The sequence below is a fragment of the Ochotona curzoniae genome, unplaced genomic scaffold (genome assembly GCF_017591425.1).
Source record: "Ochotona curzoniae isolate NIBS_2020 unplaced genomic scaffold, NIBS_Ocur_1.0 contig_2404, whole genome shotgun sequence".
NCBI lineage: Eukaryota > Metazoa > Chordata > Mammalia > Lagomorpha > Ochotonidae > Ochotona > Ochotona curzoniae.
In genome coordinates this window covers 2,444,961-2,460,732 of record NW_024465451.1, presented here as the reverse complement: position 1 = coordinate 2,460,732, position 15,772 = coordinate 2,444,961, and the positions used below count along the sequence as shown (strand labels likewise).

The window sequence follows — 15,772 nt, the reverse complement described above, 5'->3', positions numbered from 1 at the left end:
TGTGCTGCAGCTTACTGCTAACATACACGCCCTAGTAAGGCAGCAATGATAGCTCAAGTTGCTGGGTTTCTGCCCACCACCTGGGAAACATGGATGGAGTTCCAGACTCCTTACTGTGCCCTGACCCAGCCTTTAGCTGTTGTGGGCATTTGGAAAGTGTTCTAGTATATAAAAAGTCTTTCTATTGCAAGTAAAATGAAAATAAACATAAAAATATGGGACTAGTGCAGTGGGAGCTGGGTTAATCCTTTATCTGTGGCACCGACATCCCTTATGGGTACTCATTCTGATTCCAGCTGCTCCACTTTCAGGCCACCTCCTTGCTCTAGTGGCCTGGGAAAGCAGCAGAGGATCACACAAGGCTTTAGGGCACTGTACCCATATGGGAGACCCTGAGGAAGCTCCTGGCCTGAGCTGCTAGCTTTGGGCCAGCCCAGCTCTGGCCATCACGGACGTTTGGGGAGTGAGCCAGTGGATGGGTGATGTCTCCAATTCTGACTTTTCCATATGATAAATCAATGTAAAAGATAGATTAAATGGAACTAGTGTTACAGTATGATAGGTTGGCTGCTCTCTTCAGGGTCACCAGCCCCTGTGGGTTCTATTAGGAGTCCTGGATGCTCCACTTCCAATTCAGCTCCCTGTTAAAGTGTCTGGGAAGGCAACAGAAGAAGGGGTCCCTACACCCACACGGAGCTACCCTGAATGAAGTCCCTGGTTTTAGCTTATCCCAGTGTCATCTGTTGGAACCATACAGGGATTGAACCAGTGGGTGGAACCATCTGAGTCTTTCTCTATCCCTTTCTTATTCTGTAACTGTGACTTTCAAATAAATGAAATAAATAATGAAAATAAATACAAGTCAGCCTTTGAGCTGGAAGGGAAGTGGGGCCGCCGGGATTAGAACCAGTGCCCATATGGGATCCCGGGCATGCAAGGCGAGGACCTTAACCACTGCGCCACCGCGCCGGGCCCAGTTACTTAGTATTTTATGGATTTGTAGGGATCAGTTAAGGTGGAAAAGAGGATAAAGAGAGGAAGAAGGCATTTGGATCTCAAGTAATCAGCGTAGGTTCTGACATTCTCTGGTAGGTTGCTGAGGAGCTTTTGCATGAATAAATGTGTTTCATAATTGAGTTAGAGCCCAACGTGATTGGCATTATTTTAAATTAATTTCATCTTTAGCACCTAAACATACTATTTGACTATAGCAAACAGGCACCTTAGATTAGAATTTTACTTCTTCCCTAAACGAGTAAATCATGGAATCAGCTTTTTGATGCATTTACCAAATTGGCCTTGTGGTTGTAGTTGTCTTAGAGCTGTTTGGTTTGATCATACAAGAGCAAAACAGTGTGAAAACAGCTGCGTGTTTTGTAGTTAGGTTGGAAGAAAGTATTAAGGAAGTTACTGGTTCAAGGTTTTTATGTTTTTTTTTTTTTTTAACCACAAAAGATTTAAGATTTACTATTTAAAAGATGGTTACAGAGAAGAAGAAGCAAATCTCTCTACTGGTGTATTCCCCAGATCGCTGCAGCAGCCAGGAATTGGCCAAATCTAAACCAGAAACAAGGGCGTTCCCTCTGGATCCCCCACATGGATGCCAGGGGCCCAAACACTTGGACCATATTCCATTGCTTCCCCAGGTGAAGTACCTGGGGAACTGGATCAAAAATGGAACTGGTGCTGATGTGGGGAACCAGGGCTGTTATGGGGTGCCAGCATCACAGTTTAACCCACTTTGCTACTTCAGCAGTTCTGATTCCTACATATTATGGGGGTAGACCTGTCATCTTTATTATATTGGCTTTTGGTTGAAAAAGCACTTCACCAAGAGAGTGAATATTCTGTTGGTAAAGCAGTTGTCACATGTGATTTGTATAATTTCTTCACCTCAGTTTTATTGAAAATACAAAACTAAATAACCAACTATATTTTTAAAAAATGTTTGATAGATACTGTGGTACACCAGGTTAAGTTGTAGCTTGAGACACAACACCCCTTAATCAGATTGCTACATCTTCCTGCTGATATGCCTGGAAGGTAGAAAATGATAACCTGGGACTTAGGTCTGTGCCACCTGTGTGACCTGGATTGAATGCCGTGTCTCCTCCCTGGGCCTGCCCAACCCCAGCTCTAGGCAGCTGGAGAGGGAACCAGCAGATTGAGCTCTGTCTCCAGTTCTGTCATTCCGCATTGGAAATAAGTAAATTCATCTTTAATGGCATGGCATGATAATTTGCTTGCATTCACCTTTTTAAATGATTGGCTTGGAAATTATTGGATATAAGTGTAAACAATTGTTAAATGTAGCCTTCTGTTTAAAAAAATGAAAACAAAAAACTTCAAAATTAAACTGAATACAAGTTCATTTCTCTGTATTCTAAGTGTGTTCTTCAAAGGGTAGATGAGAAATAAGCTTGTTTTGACAGATTGCAGGGTAAGGAATGACTTGGGGTTGACTGCTACCTGTCAGGATGCTTGAGCATAGTCTGAATCAATAATTTTGACAATGCGTCTAAATGAAATAGACATGAAATAAAGAACTTGAACTAGTTTAGTAGATTTATTCCAAAACCTTTATTAAAAATGCATTTTTTATTCTTTGTGAAGACTTAATTATTTGAAAGGCAGAGTTCAGAGAGAAGGAGAGATTTTCTGTCTGCTAGTTCAATCCCCAAATGACCACACTAGCTGGAGCTGGACAAATACAAAGCTCGGAGCCAGGAACTAGGAGCTTCCTCCAGGTCTCCATGTGGGTGCAGGATCCCATGGACATCCCTGGATTGAAAGTGGAGCCCATATGGGATGCTGGCAGTTACAGGTGGAAGCTTAGTTTGCTATGCCACAGCACCAATCCTTGCAAGACCTTTATTATTAGATGTTTTATTTTAAATACATGTGATAAGGTAAAATTGGAACTTCAGCTTAAGCTTGGGAAAAAAAGACATTTTGTAATTTCCTTTTTCTAGACAGAAGTTTCTGTTTCCCCTTTAGGGAACTGAGTTTTCCTTTTTTTTTCTAAACCCTCTCCCCCGAAAGAGTATTTTATTTGCTTGAAGGAAAGAGCGAAAGAGAGAGAACCCCATTGGTTCACTCCCTACGTGACTGCAACAGCTTGTACTGTACCTGCTGAAGCCAGGGGATTCTTCTGGGTCTTCCACACAGCTGCAGGGTCCCAAAGGTTTGGAACATCTACTACTTTCCCAGGCCACAAGCAGGAAACTGGATGGGAAGTGGGACTGCCGGAGAACCCCTGAGCGGTGCCCACGTGGGAGGCATACAAGCCACAGCTCTGGTTCCTCTTCTTTTAATTTATTTGTTTGAAAGAGATGAATCTTCCATCTGATTGTTTATGTCCCAAATGCGCACAACAATCAGGAGCAGGAAACTCAATCCTGGTCCTGGGAAAGTGGGTGGCAGGAGCTCAGCTATTTTGAGCTATCGCCTACCTTCTTCCACAGGTGCATTCAAAGGGTGCTGGAATTGGAAGTGGAGCCAGAGTTTGAACTTAGGCACTGAGGTAGAAAATACAGGCATCTTAACCACTGCACCAAATGATGACAATAGACAGAAATCTTAAGGTGGAGCTAATTTACTTCTGCTAAGTGAAAAAAGTTTGGATTCTTTCTTTACAGTAAACACTTCAAGTAAGACCTTAAAAACTTTTTCGAATACTCTTGCAAATCAAAGGTGCCTTGGAATAAACTAATGGTGGCTTCATTTGTGTCAATTTGAGTTTCTAAATGATCAGTGATTTTTTTTTTTTTGATAGAAACTGCTTACTAAGTGAAGAGTGCTTATTGTTTCTTAATGAGGTGCATTTCAGGAAATGTAGGAGGAAGCACTCAGCTGAGATTCTTAAAGTTTTACTGCTATTTACAATTAAGCTGTAGTGACATAAAAATGACAGCCTCTTAGTTATGGGGTGTAGTTGACAAACATAATGTGCTTTTGTGGCTAGTGGACTACTCAGAGCGTTGTGGTGCTGCTGATAATAAGTGGAACATCAGTCTAGCGCTCTCACGTTTCTTTTTCTTTTCTACTGTCTTAAATTGTCCTTATCAGATAGCTTCATTAGAATAATTTTTTTTTAATTCCCAACAGTGGTTTTTTTTTTTTTTTTTTTTTTTTCAATTCTTAAAGGATAGGTAGAAGGAGAGCTAGGGATTCTGAAATGTGAATCCTGCCAGTTTGTGTTGGTTTCTTCAGACTTAGATTTATTTATTATTATTTAGAAGGCAGATTTACAGAGAGAAGAGAACTTCCATCTGCTTGTTCACTCCCCAGTGGCTGCAACAGTCGGAGCTAAGCTGATCTGAAGGAACAGGGTCTCAAGGCTTTGGGTCGTCCCCCACTTTCCCAGGCCACAAGCAGGGAGCTGGATCAGAAGTGAAGCAACTGGAACACAAACCAGTACCCATATGGGATGCTGGTACTTGGACGCGGAGGATTGGTGTGCTGGGCCACTGCGCTGGCCCCTCTTAGGGCTTCTTGGTAGATCGTCAGGAGGAAGAATCCCTATCCTATATTTAGTAATTGCTGTGTAGTTAGTTTTGGTTAAAAGATAACAAAAATTAATGAATACAAAATGAAAAGAGTCCTTGACAGTCTCCACTTGGACCCTGTCATTTGGTACTGCTCTTGTAAATATAACATGTAACTTAACATGTTAAGTGTTTTTGGTCTAGTTAAATAGCCAGACCTGCCTGGTGTTCCGTGTGTAGTTCTTGTGAATTAGAATGTTAATCCTGGAGAAATTGTGAATTTAATGCAAAGGTCATCATTTCTTTCAGGATTGGCCATTTGATGATGGAGCTCCACCCCCTAATCAAATAGTAGATGATTGGCTAAACCTGTTAAAAAGCAAATTTCGTGAAGAGCCAGGTTGCTGTGTTGCAGTGCATTGTGTTGCAGGATTGGGAAGGTAAGGTTTGATTTGTCTGAGTTGATTATCATGCCTATGTCAGTCAGAAATTTTGCTTTGGTAGAAATTCGTGTTACGCTCAATAATATTAATTATTTGAATTGACAAGAAATAAGAGCAAAAGCTAAGATAATCTTACAGGACAGGATAGCCTTTTGTATTTCATCTGGTCCTGTGATTTCTGATGACATTACTGGATTTAGTGACATTTTTTCTCTCCCTTTATTTCTGGTAATAAAAAGTTTAGGCCATTGAAATGGGTGAGAAGAGTAATCACTTTAGACACAAGATTCTATTTGTGGTTACTTTTTAAATTTTAATTGGAAAGCCAGATTTACAGAGAGGAGAGACAGAGAGAGGAAGATTTTCCGTCCGATGATTTTACTCCCCAAGTGGCTGCAACGGCCAATTGCGCCAATCTGAAGCTGGGAGCTCGGAGTCTCTTCCGGGTCTCCCACATGGGTGCAGGATCCCAAGGCTTTGGGTTGTCTCCTACTACTTTCTCAGGCCACAAGCAAGGGGCTGGATGGGAAGCGGGACTGCTGGGATTAGAACCGGTGCCCAGAGGGGATCCTGGTGCATGTAAGGTGAGGACTTTAGCTGCTAGGCCCATGTGGTAACTTTTGAATTTAGATAAGTGGAACGTTATTACGTAAATGGCTGGACTTTAACCTCTTGAAAAGAGATGCATTGACAAGAATTTACTTTTACTTTAAACCCTTTTCCATGTGTCGGCCAGCATTGTGGCAAACTGGGTTAAGCTCTTACTTGTGACACTGATATGTCCTACATCGAAGCACTGGTTTGACCCCAGCTACTCCCTTTTCCAACCAGCTTCCTGCTAATTTGCCTGGGAAGCACTGGAAGATGACCTGAATGGGAGACTCTTGTAGAGTTCCTGGCTCCCACCTGACCCAGTCCTGGCCATTGCAACCTTTAGGGGAGTGGCCCAGTGGAACAGAAGTGCTCACTTTCTGTGTATCTCTTCTTTAGTTCTCCTTTTCACAAAAAAAAGGAAATAAATGTACCTTTAAAAAAAGGTGGGTGGAGAAAGCAAAAGAAAAGCACCTCTCCCCCGAGCGCTGCCTGGAGTGGTGGTAAACTGTCCTCTTCAGCAGATCTAGGATGTGCACTTTGACTCCGACCCTTTGTGCATGCAGATTTGTCGCCTCAGGTGGAGGTGACTCGGGCTGGTTGCTGTGCTTGAGCTTTCATTTGCTAGTTTCCTTTTTTACAGTTTTACGTGATACTCTCTTCTAGACTACAAAATTCCACCCTTATCTTGAAGGCTAAAAATGGGTTGTATAACTTTGACTTTGGACAGTTTTAGAAGTAGCAGCTCTGCTAGTGAGAGATACTCTGAAGTAGGTGCCTTTGGAATGTTGTATTAACACCATTTCCTTTGGTAGATTTTTTTAAATGTAGAGATACCTATTTCTAACTAATGTTTTGGCACCTTGCTGTCTCACCAGAGTGATGTTGAAGAAGTCCAGCATCATTTTAGCATTTGGTGAAGTACTGATACTGCTTTGTAATGAAGATGCTGGGTCCCTAGACATTGATAATACATACAGCCATTTATTTTGCTCTGATAGTGGCTAATTCCTGTGGCGAGTTTTGGACGATAATAATGAGAAAATTTAAAGTGAATGTTTTAAAAATAAAAATCTTTTTTATAGTTTTGGGTTTTACTTAAAATTGCTAATATTGTAGATACTATATAATGATAAACATTTTTATTATGTATAGGAAAATGGCATGTATTTTAGTATACAGGAAAAGGAAAGCTCAAAAAAGATGAATTTAGACATATGACAGTTTACTTCATTGAGAAGACTTATTTGACAGCCTTGAAGTTTGCTTTAATTATAGTGATCAGAATTGTGTTATGTAAGATTTTTTATAAAGTACGTTTAGTCAGACCTACACTGTGTGTGTGTGCGCGTGCGCGTGCCTACCTCCTGATTAGCTTAGTTTTGATTTGATAATATGTGATCACAGCTTTTTTTTCCAAATCCTTGAGTTTCAGGGATTCTGATTGTTTACACATGGATTTCTTTCCACAGGGCACCTGTGCTAGTTGCACTTGCTTTGATTGAATGTGGAATGAAGTATGAAGATGCAGTTCAGTTTATAAGACAGTGAGTATGGCATTTTATGTTCAGAAACACAAAAACAACATGTGAGGAAGGATATATGATGTATGGATAATTTGTTTTCTTTGGCTTAAATATTAGTTGAAGGAATAAACATTATAAAAAATTTAGAATAAGTGATAGACTCAGTACTACTGGCTACCTACCAGATTTTCTAATTTGGTTGGTTGTAAAATTTGAATGTTATAGGAAATGTGCAGTGTATGATTTGAACATCTGAGAATATTGAAAATGAAAGACTCCTTGATGTAGAATTTCCCTGCAGTAGATTCCAAAATACCTTCCAAATGCAAGACTCTGATTAAGAGACAGGAAGACTGTGTGGAGGAGTAGTTAAAATGGTTGTGCTCAGGCATGAAAACAAGATGGCCCTTCCCAGCCAGAGCCTTGCCTATTGGTCTGGAAGAGCATCTTTGGCAATTATTGTCTTGTGCTTTCAACACTTTAATAAAGGAAAGCAAAAAAGACCGAGAGGGCGCCAGAAGTTCTAAGAAGAGGGTATTTTTCAAGTATTGTCTCTTGTGTGCCTTGAATCTGCTACTTTAACTTCATATTCATATATAGTTTTTAGCATTCTAAGTACTTGCTTCAAATTCTAACCTGGGAAATATATTAATCCAGTTGGTATAAATGCAACCAGATGTTTCTGGATAATGTACTATTTTGATGTTTATTAAATAGACTGCAATGAAAATCTGCAAAGAAAATTTGTTACTTCCAAAATGACCCAGGAAGTTCATGGTGCAACTTACTTAAGAATTAAGAATTGACATGTCATGAGAAATAAGTTGGTTTTTAACTGGATAGAGTTAATTAGGAAGGCTTTAGGCTGTAAGTAATGAATTTTTGTAAATTGAACAGCCAGCCCCTCCCCTTTCTGTTTTCTTTAAACATGTATGCCATCTTTTTTTTTTTCCCAGAAAAAGAAGGGGAGCATTCAATTCCAAACAACTGCTTTACCTGGAGAAATACCGACCTAAGATGCGACTACGCTTCAGAGACACCAATGGGCATTGCTGTATTCAGTAGAGAGAAATGTAAACAAAAGCTGACTTGATTGTGGCATTTAGAGGGAACTCTTGCTACCTGGAAATGTGAATCTGGAATCTGACCTGTGTCATCAAAGTAGTGATGAATTCGGTCCTCCGCCACCATTTTAATGATTGAAAAGTAGCAAATGAAAAAGAAATCCCTCTATAACGTGAATAAAATGTTTAAGAAAGAGAAAAAAGGGATTAATTTAGTGAAGGATGATTTTGCTCCTAGTTTTGGAGTTTAAATTTCTACCGGGATTGAATGATTTTAAAATTTCCTTTTTTAACTTTTCAAAATAGGTCTTTAAGGAAAGCCAGCAGATTAGCCTGTGCGGCACCATCTGGCTGGGGAGCGTACTCTCCTGTTTGGCTTGGCGCATAGTCTGCCCTGGTGGGGTTTTAGGAGCAAGAAGAGATGTATTTCCTTTCTTCTTCGCTCTCTCCCTCATTTTACCCTGATACAAGTGGCAGATGGACTAAGAGAAGCCCTTGTGCTGTAGATGTATGTGCAGTCTGGCAGCCTTAAGCCCACCTGGGCACTTTGGTGTTGGGGGTGGAGCAGGTGGCTTTTAGTTTTCACTGATGATGGGGTGTTCATGTTCATTTCTTTTCCTCAAAACCCTGTCTAACATTGGGCAAAGTAGCCCAGACCTTCTATTTTGGTAAATTAGTGGGGAAATGGCATTTTAAGAGGAGTCTGTCAAAGAACTTAGCTGAGAATTGAGTTCTTCTCTTTCCTAACCAATGAAGCCAAGTGGGTGTCTCAGAAACTGCGGGCTGTCGCTTGGGATGGGGTCCCAGCAGAGAGCCAGCACCCTTTCTGCACTCTATGGAATTGTGGACCGTAGTGCTCCTTGGATTTTCTAATGAAGTGAGAATTTTGGTCATTCGAAATTTTTATTTTAGGGTAAATTTGTACTCTGAAATTTCAGAAATGGTTAAAAGAGCAATAGCAAATTCACAGTATTCTGGGCTTGAGAAATGCCTGCGGTAGGTGTTTTTCCAAGTTGCCACCCCTCTGTACCATTCAGTTTAACCACTGATTGCCTTGTTACTTTACTAGGTTTTTGAAACCAGCAATGCCTGATGAGTGTGTGTCACGGGCTGTAGCAGAGACAGTGAGCAGCTCAGTTAGGGTCAGAGGGCTCGTGTTCCTCAGGGAGTGGCATAATCGTAGCATCTGTATAGTTTTTGCCGGTTTCCGTGTGCTGATCTAGAGACTGTCTCTGTTCCTCCACAGAAGGCAGTTGTGACCAGGCTGCTTTGACGAAGCAGGTGGAAGGGCACTAGCAGGCTTTTCTGAGCTCCTTGCTGCAGTGGTACATGCTTTCCAATGTCCTGCTTCCAAGGCTCTGAATACAAGTTGTCTTGCCCACTGTTACTTGCTGTGCACAGCCATAGCTGCCCATTTCCTTAGCATCCCCTCGGCCAGTAGCAGTGGGCCGGGATTTTGTCTCACCTGACAGTACCTCAGACGTTGGCCTACTCTGTGAACTGCCTGTTTCCTGATGCCAGAGTTGCTTTAATTTTTAATTAAATGTAAAAAAAGTTCTCTTCTTTGCCATCCCAGAAAATAAACCAAAATCATGCTTTCTGAAATTGTTTCTAGAATTCTAAGGACGAAATAATGGTACTTTCCAAATTTCAGAACATGACAATAGATGCCTTTAACATAGACTCAATATCCAAAATAGCATACCTTGTAAGTTCAGATAGACTGACTCCAAGGATTTGATTGATTTGATCCCATAACAAACCTTTTCCCGTTTTTATGCTATAAATATTTGGGGGGTGTGTGTATGTGGGGGGGGGTGTGCGTGTGTGCACAGTGTCCAACAGTATCAGTGCCTGCCTGGGTTAGGAAAACTAATATTCCTGGTTCTGTGTGAGAAGAAGAGTGTATAAAGCAACATGAAACATTAGCCCTCGTTTTGTTTTAAATTACAGACTAATGTTAATTGTTCTCAGAACTGGATTTTTTTTTTCTTGAAAATTGAACCAAGTTTTTCTTTTGGATTTAATGAGGCATTGCTAGCTGAAGCCAGTCTGACATGGTAGGAGAGACGTCAGACTAATGAACGGTGTGCGCCTGATTTAAAACCAAACCCTGAACCCTTTTAAAGAACAATAAAACGTATTTTACATGCTCTTTGTCTGTGCGTTTTTCCCTCTATTCCAGATCAAGCTTAATTTATGTCTGTTTAGGAAGCGAAGTTTGATTTATGTTCGCTGCCTGTTCTCAAGGCCTGTTGGAGTCCTGCAAAGAGCTTTATAGTAATTGATTGCAAGGAGGTAAAATAATTAGAAGTTGGAAAGTTCGAAGATTTCTTGCATCCAGGCATTCAGTAAGGGCAGAGTTCATAGTTGGGTTATATCTGGGACATTTTCAATCAGGCCTTGAACACACCATAGAAATTGAGCATCCTGTCTCATTCATTGCAAAGAGTCTGTTCATACCACAATTTTGATAGCTTTGAAACTTTTTATAGGGGACTGGGAATTTCCTGTTAATCATCAGTAAACATCCACATTTTAAAAAATATATGTGTGCTAAGATATTAAGAATTACCTATTACCTGGTAGGGATCCTACTTGGGGGAGCCTCAGTGTAGCGGGGGAGTGAGGTGCATGCAGGATTCTCAGGGTATGATAGCACTTGCTGATCCCATCACCTGGCTTTCACCTGTCATTTTCTTTACTCATTATGTGCTCCATTGTGACAGGAAGCAAATCTCTTGGCTATACTTGCCTAGTTAAACACCGTACTGTGCCTGTTCTGCAGTTGGGCGTACTAATTTCATCTCTTTAAGAAGGTCAGGACCAGTCTTTCTGCATCACCAGGCAAGGGGTCCATCCAGCTTTGTTCTTGATTTCTTGGCATTAACTTAAAGGGAAGCTGTCATACTGTCATTCCCTCAATGTCGTGCATGTTGAAGGAGGAGGAAGGCCCCAAATGCCTTGCAGCAGGCAGCCAACCCACGTAGTGCCACCTGGACTTCCAATGGAATACTACATTTATGAAAAGATAAGTGATCTCTCCATCGCGAGCCTGACGAGGACCCGGAGAAGCTCTTGTTGTCAGCTCCTGCCATGGTTGCCGTTGAGGAGGGCAGTGTGACACCCTCCTCAAGCACTGGGCTGGAGTGTGCTGCTGCCGCTGGAGCTATGCCTGTGGCTGGTCGCTTCACACCTGCAACTTTTCCTATCTGGGTCAGGCATCCTCTGGGAACCTTTTGCAGAGGCATCTTGGGTGACCTTGCTCTGTGTAACAGGGTTCTGTGCTATGTGAGCATTGTTATCCCATGCAACAACAAGGGTACCCACGCAGTCTGATGTGGATGCTGGCCCTGGAGGTTCTGCACAGATGTCCTACCTTGTGCTTGGAACACCCGTGAGAGATCATGCCTGATGGCTGCTTGTGAGGAGATGGGAAAAAGAAGAGCAGGCTGCTGCTGAAGAAGATGTGACCAAAGGGACTTCTGGGTGAACGGACTGCCCCAGCTCCTGAGTTGACAGCTATTCCACCTGAAGGTGCAAACTGGTTTGGAGGTATGCAAGTGCTCTCTCCCTGTTCGGCCACTCCCGTGGCTGAGGCCACTCAGTGGCCAGGAACACTTGCTGAGTAACGCCTAGGAACAGACTGTAGCAGACATGGAAATCAGGTTGGTGGAAAGTAAATACCAGTTCCAAAGAAAAAAGTTGATCCTTTGGACTTCTGCTATCTATTATTGGAGAAATTTAATTGTTTTAAGTTTAAAAAGGAAGAAAAAAAAAATACTTGCAAGGCCCAGTGCAGTAGCCTAGTGACTGAAGTCTTCACCTTGCATGCACCAGGATCCCATATGGGTACTGGTTCATATCCTGGCTGTGCCACTTCTGTTCCAGCTCCTTGCCTATGGCCTGAGAAAGCAGCAGAGGACAGGCCAAGGCTTTGGGACTCTGCACCCATGTGGGAGATCTGGAAGAAGCTTCTGGCTCATGGATTTGGATCAGCCCGGTTCTGGCCATTATGACACTTGGGGAGTGAACCAGTGGACAGAAGATCTTTTTTACCTTTTTCTGTGAATCTGAATTTCCAATAAAAATAAATCTTAAAAAAGAAAAATCAAACTTAGAACAAAATCTTATGGACTTCAGCCACATCTTATCGGTGTCTCTCTTCACTATAGACAGACAGTCCTTGCTCTGTTAAAGATAAATCCTGTTTGTCATATGTGCCATTCCTTGCCTGTTCAGAGGATCCATGTTTGGCATTTTTTGTTTTTTTTAAGGCTTTATTTGAAAGACAAGGAGAGATAGATCATACATCTGCTGGTTGACTCCCAAATTGGCTTACTGCTGGAGTTGAGCTGGTTGAAGCCAGGACACAGGAGCTTCTTCCAGGTCTCCCTTGCACTTGTGCCCAAGTACTTGGGCCATCCTTTGCTGGTTTCTGAGACCATTAGCAAGGAGGTAGTTTAGATGCAGAGCAGCTGGGACTGGAGTCAGTGCCCATATGGGGTGCCCGTCCTGCAAGCAGAGGCGTAGCCTGCTATGCCATAGCACTGGCCCCTAGAATTTCATATTTTAAAAAAATCCTTGCCTTTTAGTCAAGGTCCCCTTTCTTTGTGCTTCCTTAGAATAAAACTCAAGTTTATGCTTTGTGCTTTTTTTCTTCTAGACGCACACCAGTGAAAAGTTCAGATACTATAGAAAATATGACCACTAGAGTTGACCAAAACCTTCATTGCGTTAAATCGAATGGTCAGTCCTCTTCACTGTTTGACAACGTAAGACACAGTTGATAGATTTCTCTTTGGAATGTTGCAGTTCTAGTTGCAGAATAATGCTCTCTGTCACCCCCTGACAGCATCCTCGCACCCCATCCTGGGGGTCCTGGATGGCACTGTGGCCCAGTGCTGGCAATTGCATCCATCTGGAGATGAACTAGTGGCTGCCAACTGTCTATCGAATAAGTAAAGTTTAAGGTACTTCATACCTACTTGGCTGCCTGTAATGAAGAAGATGGAAGCAAGAAGTTTGGGCAAAGGTGTGCAGAAATGCTGGCCCTCATTCATTGCTGAAGGAAGTGGGAAGTGGTGATACAACTGCTTTAGAAAGTCGTTGGACACTTTCTCAAAAAGAGCAGTTGCCGTATGAGCCAGATTCTAATATTCTTGTGTGTAATATCCAATCCTAGATACATCCCTGAGAGAAGTGAAACTAGGCTGGGCTGGGATTGAGGACTGACAACAAATGAGCATGGGTTTTGTTTTGGGGTGTCAAAGGAGTTAAGGGGTTACATAGTGGTGATGGTTGCATGGCTGTGCACTAAATGCTACTAAAAATATTTACTTGAAAGGCTGGTGTGTGGGAAAGAGCCATTTGGGCAAAGGAAATAATAAAAGGGAATGGAAGTGTACAAGAACAAGATCTGTAGGGCAGTCAGTGTAATGCAGTCTCTGGTGGGTGTGATTCATGCCAGATAGATTGGGCAGACCCCAGAAGGCAAGCTAAGCACCGTTTCTTTGTTCCTGCTTCTCTACCTACAGGCCATCACTGGTTGGGTCAGGGAGACTATTGGCCCAAAGCTAGACAGTGGCCAGTGGATCCTCTATTTCAAAGGGAAATTCTTGGGCCTAGCAGCTGAAATCATAACGCTCTGGGATCCCATATGAGCGCTGGTTCTAATGCTGGTCAGCCCTGCTGCCCATCTAGCTCCCTGCTTGTGACCCGGGAAATTAGGTGAGGTCAGCCCAAAGCCTTGGGACTCTGCATCCTTTTGGGAGACCTGGAAGAGGCTCTGGGATCCTGACGTCAAATTGGCTCAGCTCCAGCCTTTGCTGTTGTTTGGGGAGTGAATCATCAAATGGAAGATCTTCCTCTCTGTCTCTCCTCTCTGTATATCTGACTTTACAATAAAAATATTTTAAAAAAATTACTGGGGAGATGACCGTGGTAGTCCAGGCCGGTCCTAGGGCCTTGACCACAATAGTCTTGGGATGCTGTGTGAAGTCGGTGATGGCGACTGGTGCCTTGGCTCCAGCTCTGGGACCTGTGCAGAACGTCAGACACCTGGCTTCCTGTGGTATACTGATGAGCAGATCTCTTACTTCCCATACCTCCAGGCTGCCTAAGGGGATACATGCAAGAACTTTCTTCAAAATTACTGCACCATTAATAAACAAAAGGAAAGAATACTCAGAGTGAAGAATTATAGGTTATTCAATGAAGGAAATGTATGATGTGTCAGCAATGGAAGACTACAAACACTTTGTTCCCTGGTGCAAAAAATCGGATGTAAGATCAAGGAGATCTGGATATTGTAAAACATGATTAGAAATTGGATTTCCACCTATGCTGGAATGTTATAGATCAGTTGTGACTTTGGTGAAAACACATTTGGTGAAGGCATCTTGTACTGATGGGAGACTTTTTAATCATTTGGAGACTAGTTGGCTATCAGCCCAGGTCTTCCTGGATATCCAGGAACTTGTACCTTGGACTTTTCAGTCTCTTGAATTTCGCTCACTCCTACGCTCTGAACTTAGCACGTTGTTTTTTGATGAAGTTGTAAAGCAGATGGTTGCTGCCTTTGAAAGAAGAGCATGTAAGCTGTATGGTCCAGAAACGAACATACCTCGGGAACCAGTGCTTCATGAAGTTCATCACACATGAAGGAGAGCTGGTGTCACCTGCTTGGACCTTTAGCCTGGGGAGGTGCCTTTGTGATTGGTTCCCAGACATCAGAAAGCATTTAGTATACCTAACTTTGATTGTAAACTTGCACATGGAATACGACCTTACTTGTATATGGAATTATTTCTTCAGTCATTATGTAATTCAGAGTATTAAGTACATCATATTCTGCTTATAACTATGTTACTATTGCTAGAATGATGTATCTCTTCTAAGCAGAAATTAAAAATATAAATTTAACGAGTTGATATAATTAGTCATGTATGAACCATATCATGTTTAAGTTATTAAATTCAGATTATTTATAACTTACTATATGGAGCCTACCATGTAGCTTAGGGGTTATCACCAAGTAGGTAAAAACTTTATACTGCTAATGGATTCTCCCTGGTACCACTGGTATTTTTATTATTATGGATGTAGAAGATCATTTGGTGCTGTAAGGAGGTTGGCTCCAAATATGACAGTGAAAAAAATTTGGGGTGGGGGTGAGTGTCCAGAGCTTTCAGCTGTTTTTTTTTTTTTTTTTTGGTAGTCTGCAGCCTTCTTCCTGGTGCTTTGGTTGCTCTTTAGCCAATGCTAACATAGAACAGTAGACAACAGATGAGGAAAAATTGGTTGATGTGTTGCTGGCACTATGCATCCCTGTTTTGTATTTATTGTATGTATTCACTTTCAATAATACATTTTCAAACTCGTATTTTTTTTTAAAAGAAATCAATGTAAGGACTGAAGTAGTCACCTAATAAAGTTAATTTGTGTTTTTAAAAAATTATTGGGCCTGGCGTGGTAGCCTAGCAGCCTAAGGTCCTCACCTTGCATGCGCCAGGATCTCATGTGGGCCCCAGTTCTAGTTCCAGTGGCTCTTCTTCCCATCCAGTCCAAAGCTTTGGGACCCTGCACCCACGTGGGAGACCCAAAAGAGGCTCCAGTCTCCTGGCTTCGGATTGGTGCGGCTCCACTGTTGGGGCCGCTTG

General features: G+C 42.1%; 1 protein-coding gene and 1 pseudogene across 3 annotated transcripts in view; both read left to right on the top strand.

Moving 5' to 3' along the window:
- The window catches only part of PTP4A2 (protein tyrosine phosphatase 4A2), a 29,099-nt gene extending 18,835 nt beyond the window's left edge, over positions 1–10,264 (top strand). For all 3 annotated transcript variants that reach the window (XM_040974109.1, XM_040974111.1, XM_040974110.1), the window contains 3 exons: positions 4,797–4,927; positions 6,994–7,068; positions 8,004–10,264. In XM_040974109.1, the coding sequence (XP_040830043.1) occupies positions 4,797–4,927; positions 6,994–7,068; positions 8,004–8,112 (315 nt within the window). In that variant the 3' untranslated portion in view covers positions 8,113–10,264. The remainder of the gene's footprint in view (positions 1–4,796; positions 4,928–6,993; positions 7,069–8,003) is intronic.
- A 3,714-nt stretch (positions 10,265–13,978) lies between these two features.
- Positions 13,979–15,593, top strand: LOC121152341 (annotated as a pseudogene).
- Positions 15,594–15,772: the final 179 nt, after the last annotated feature.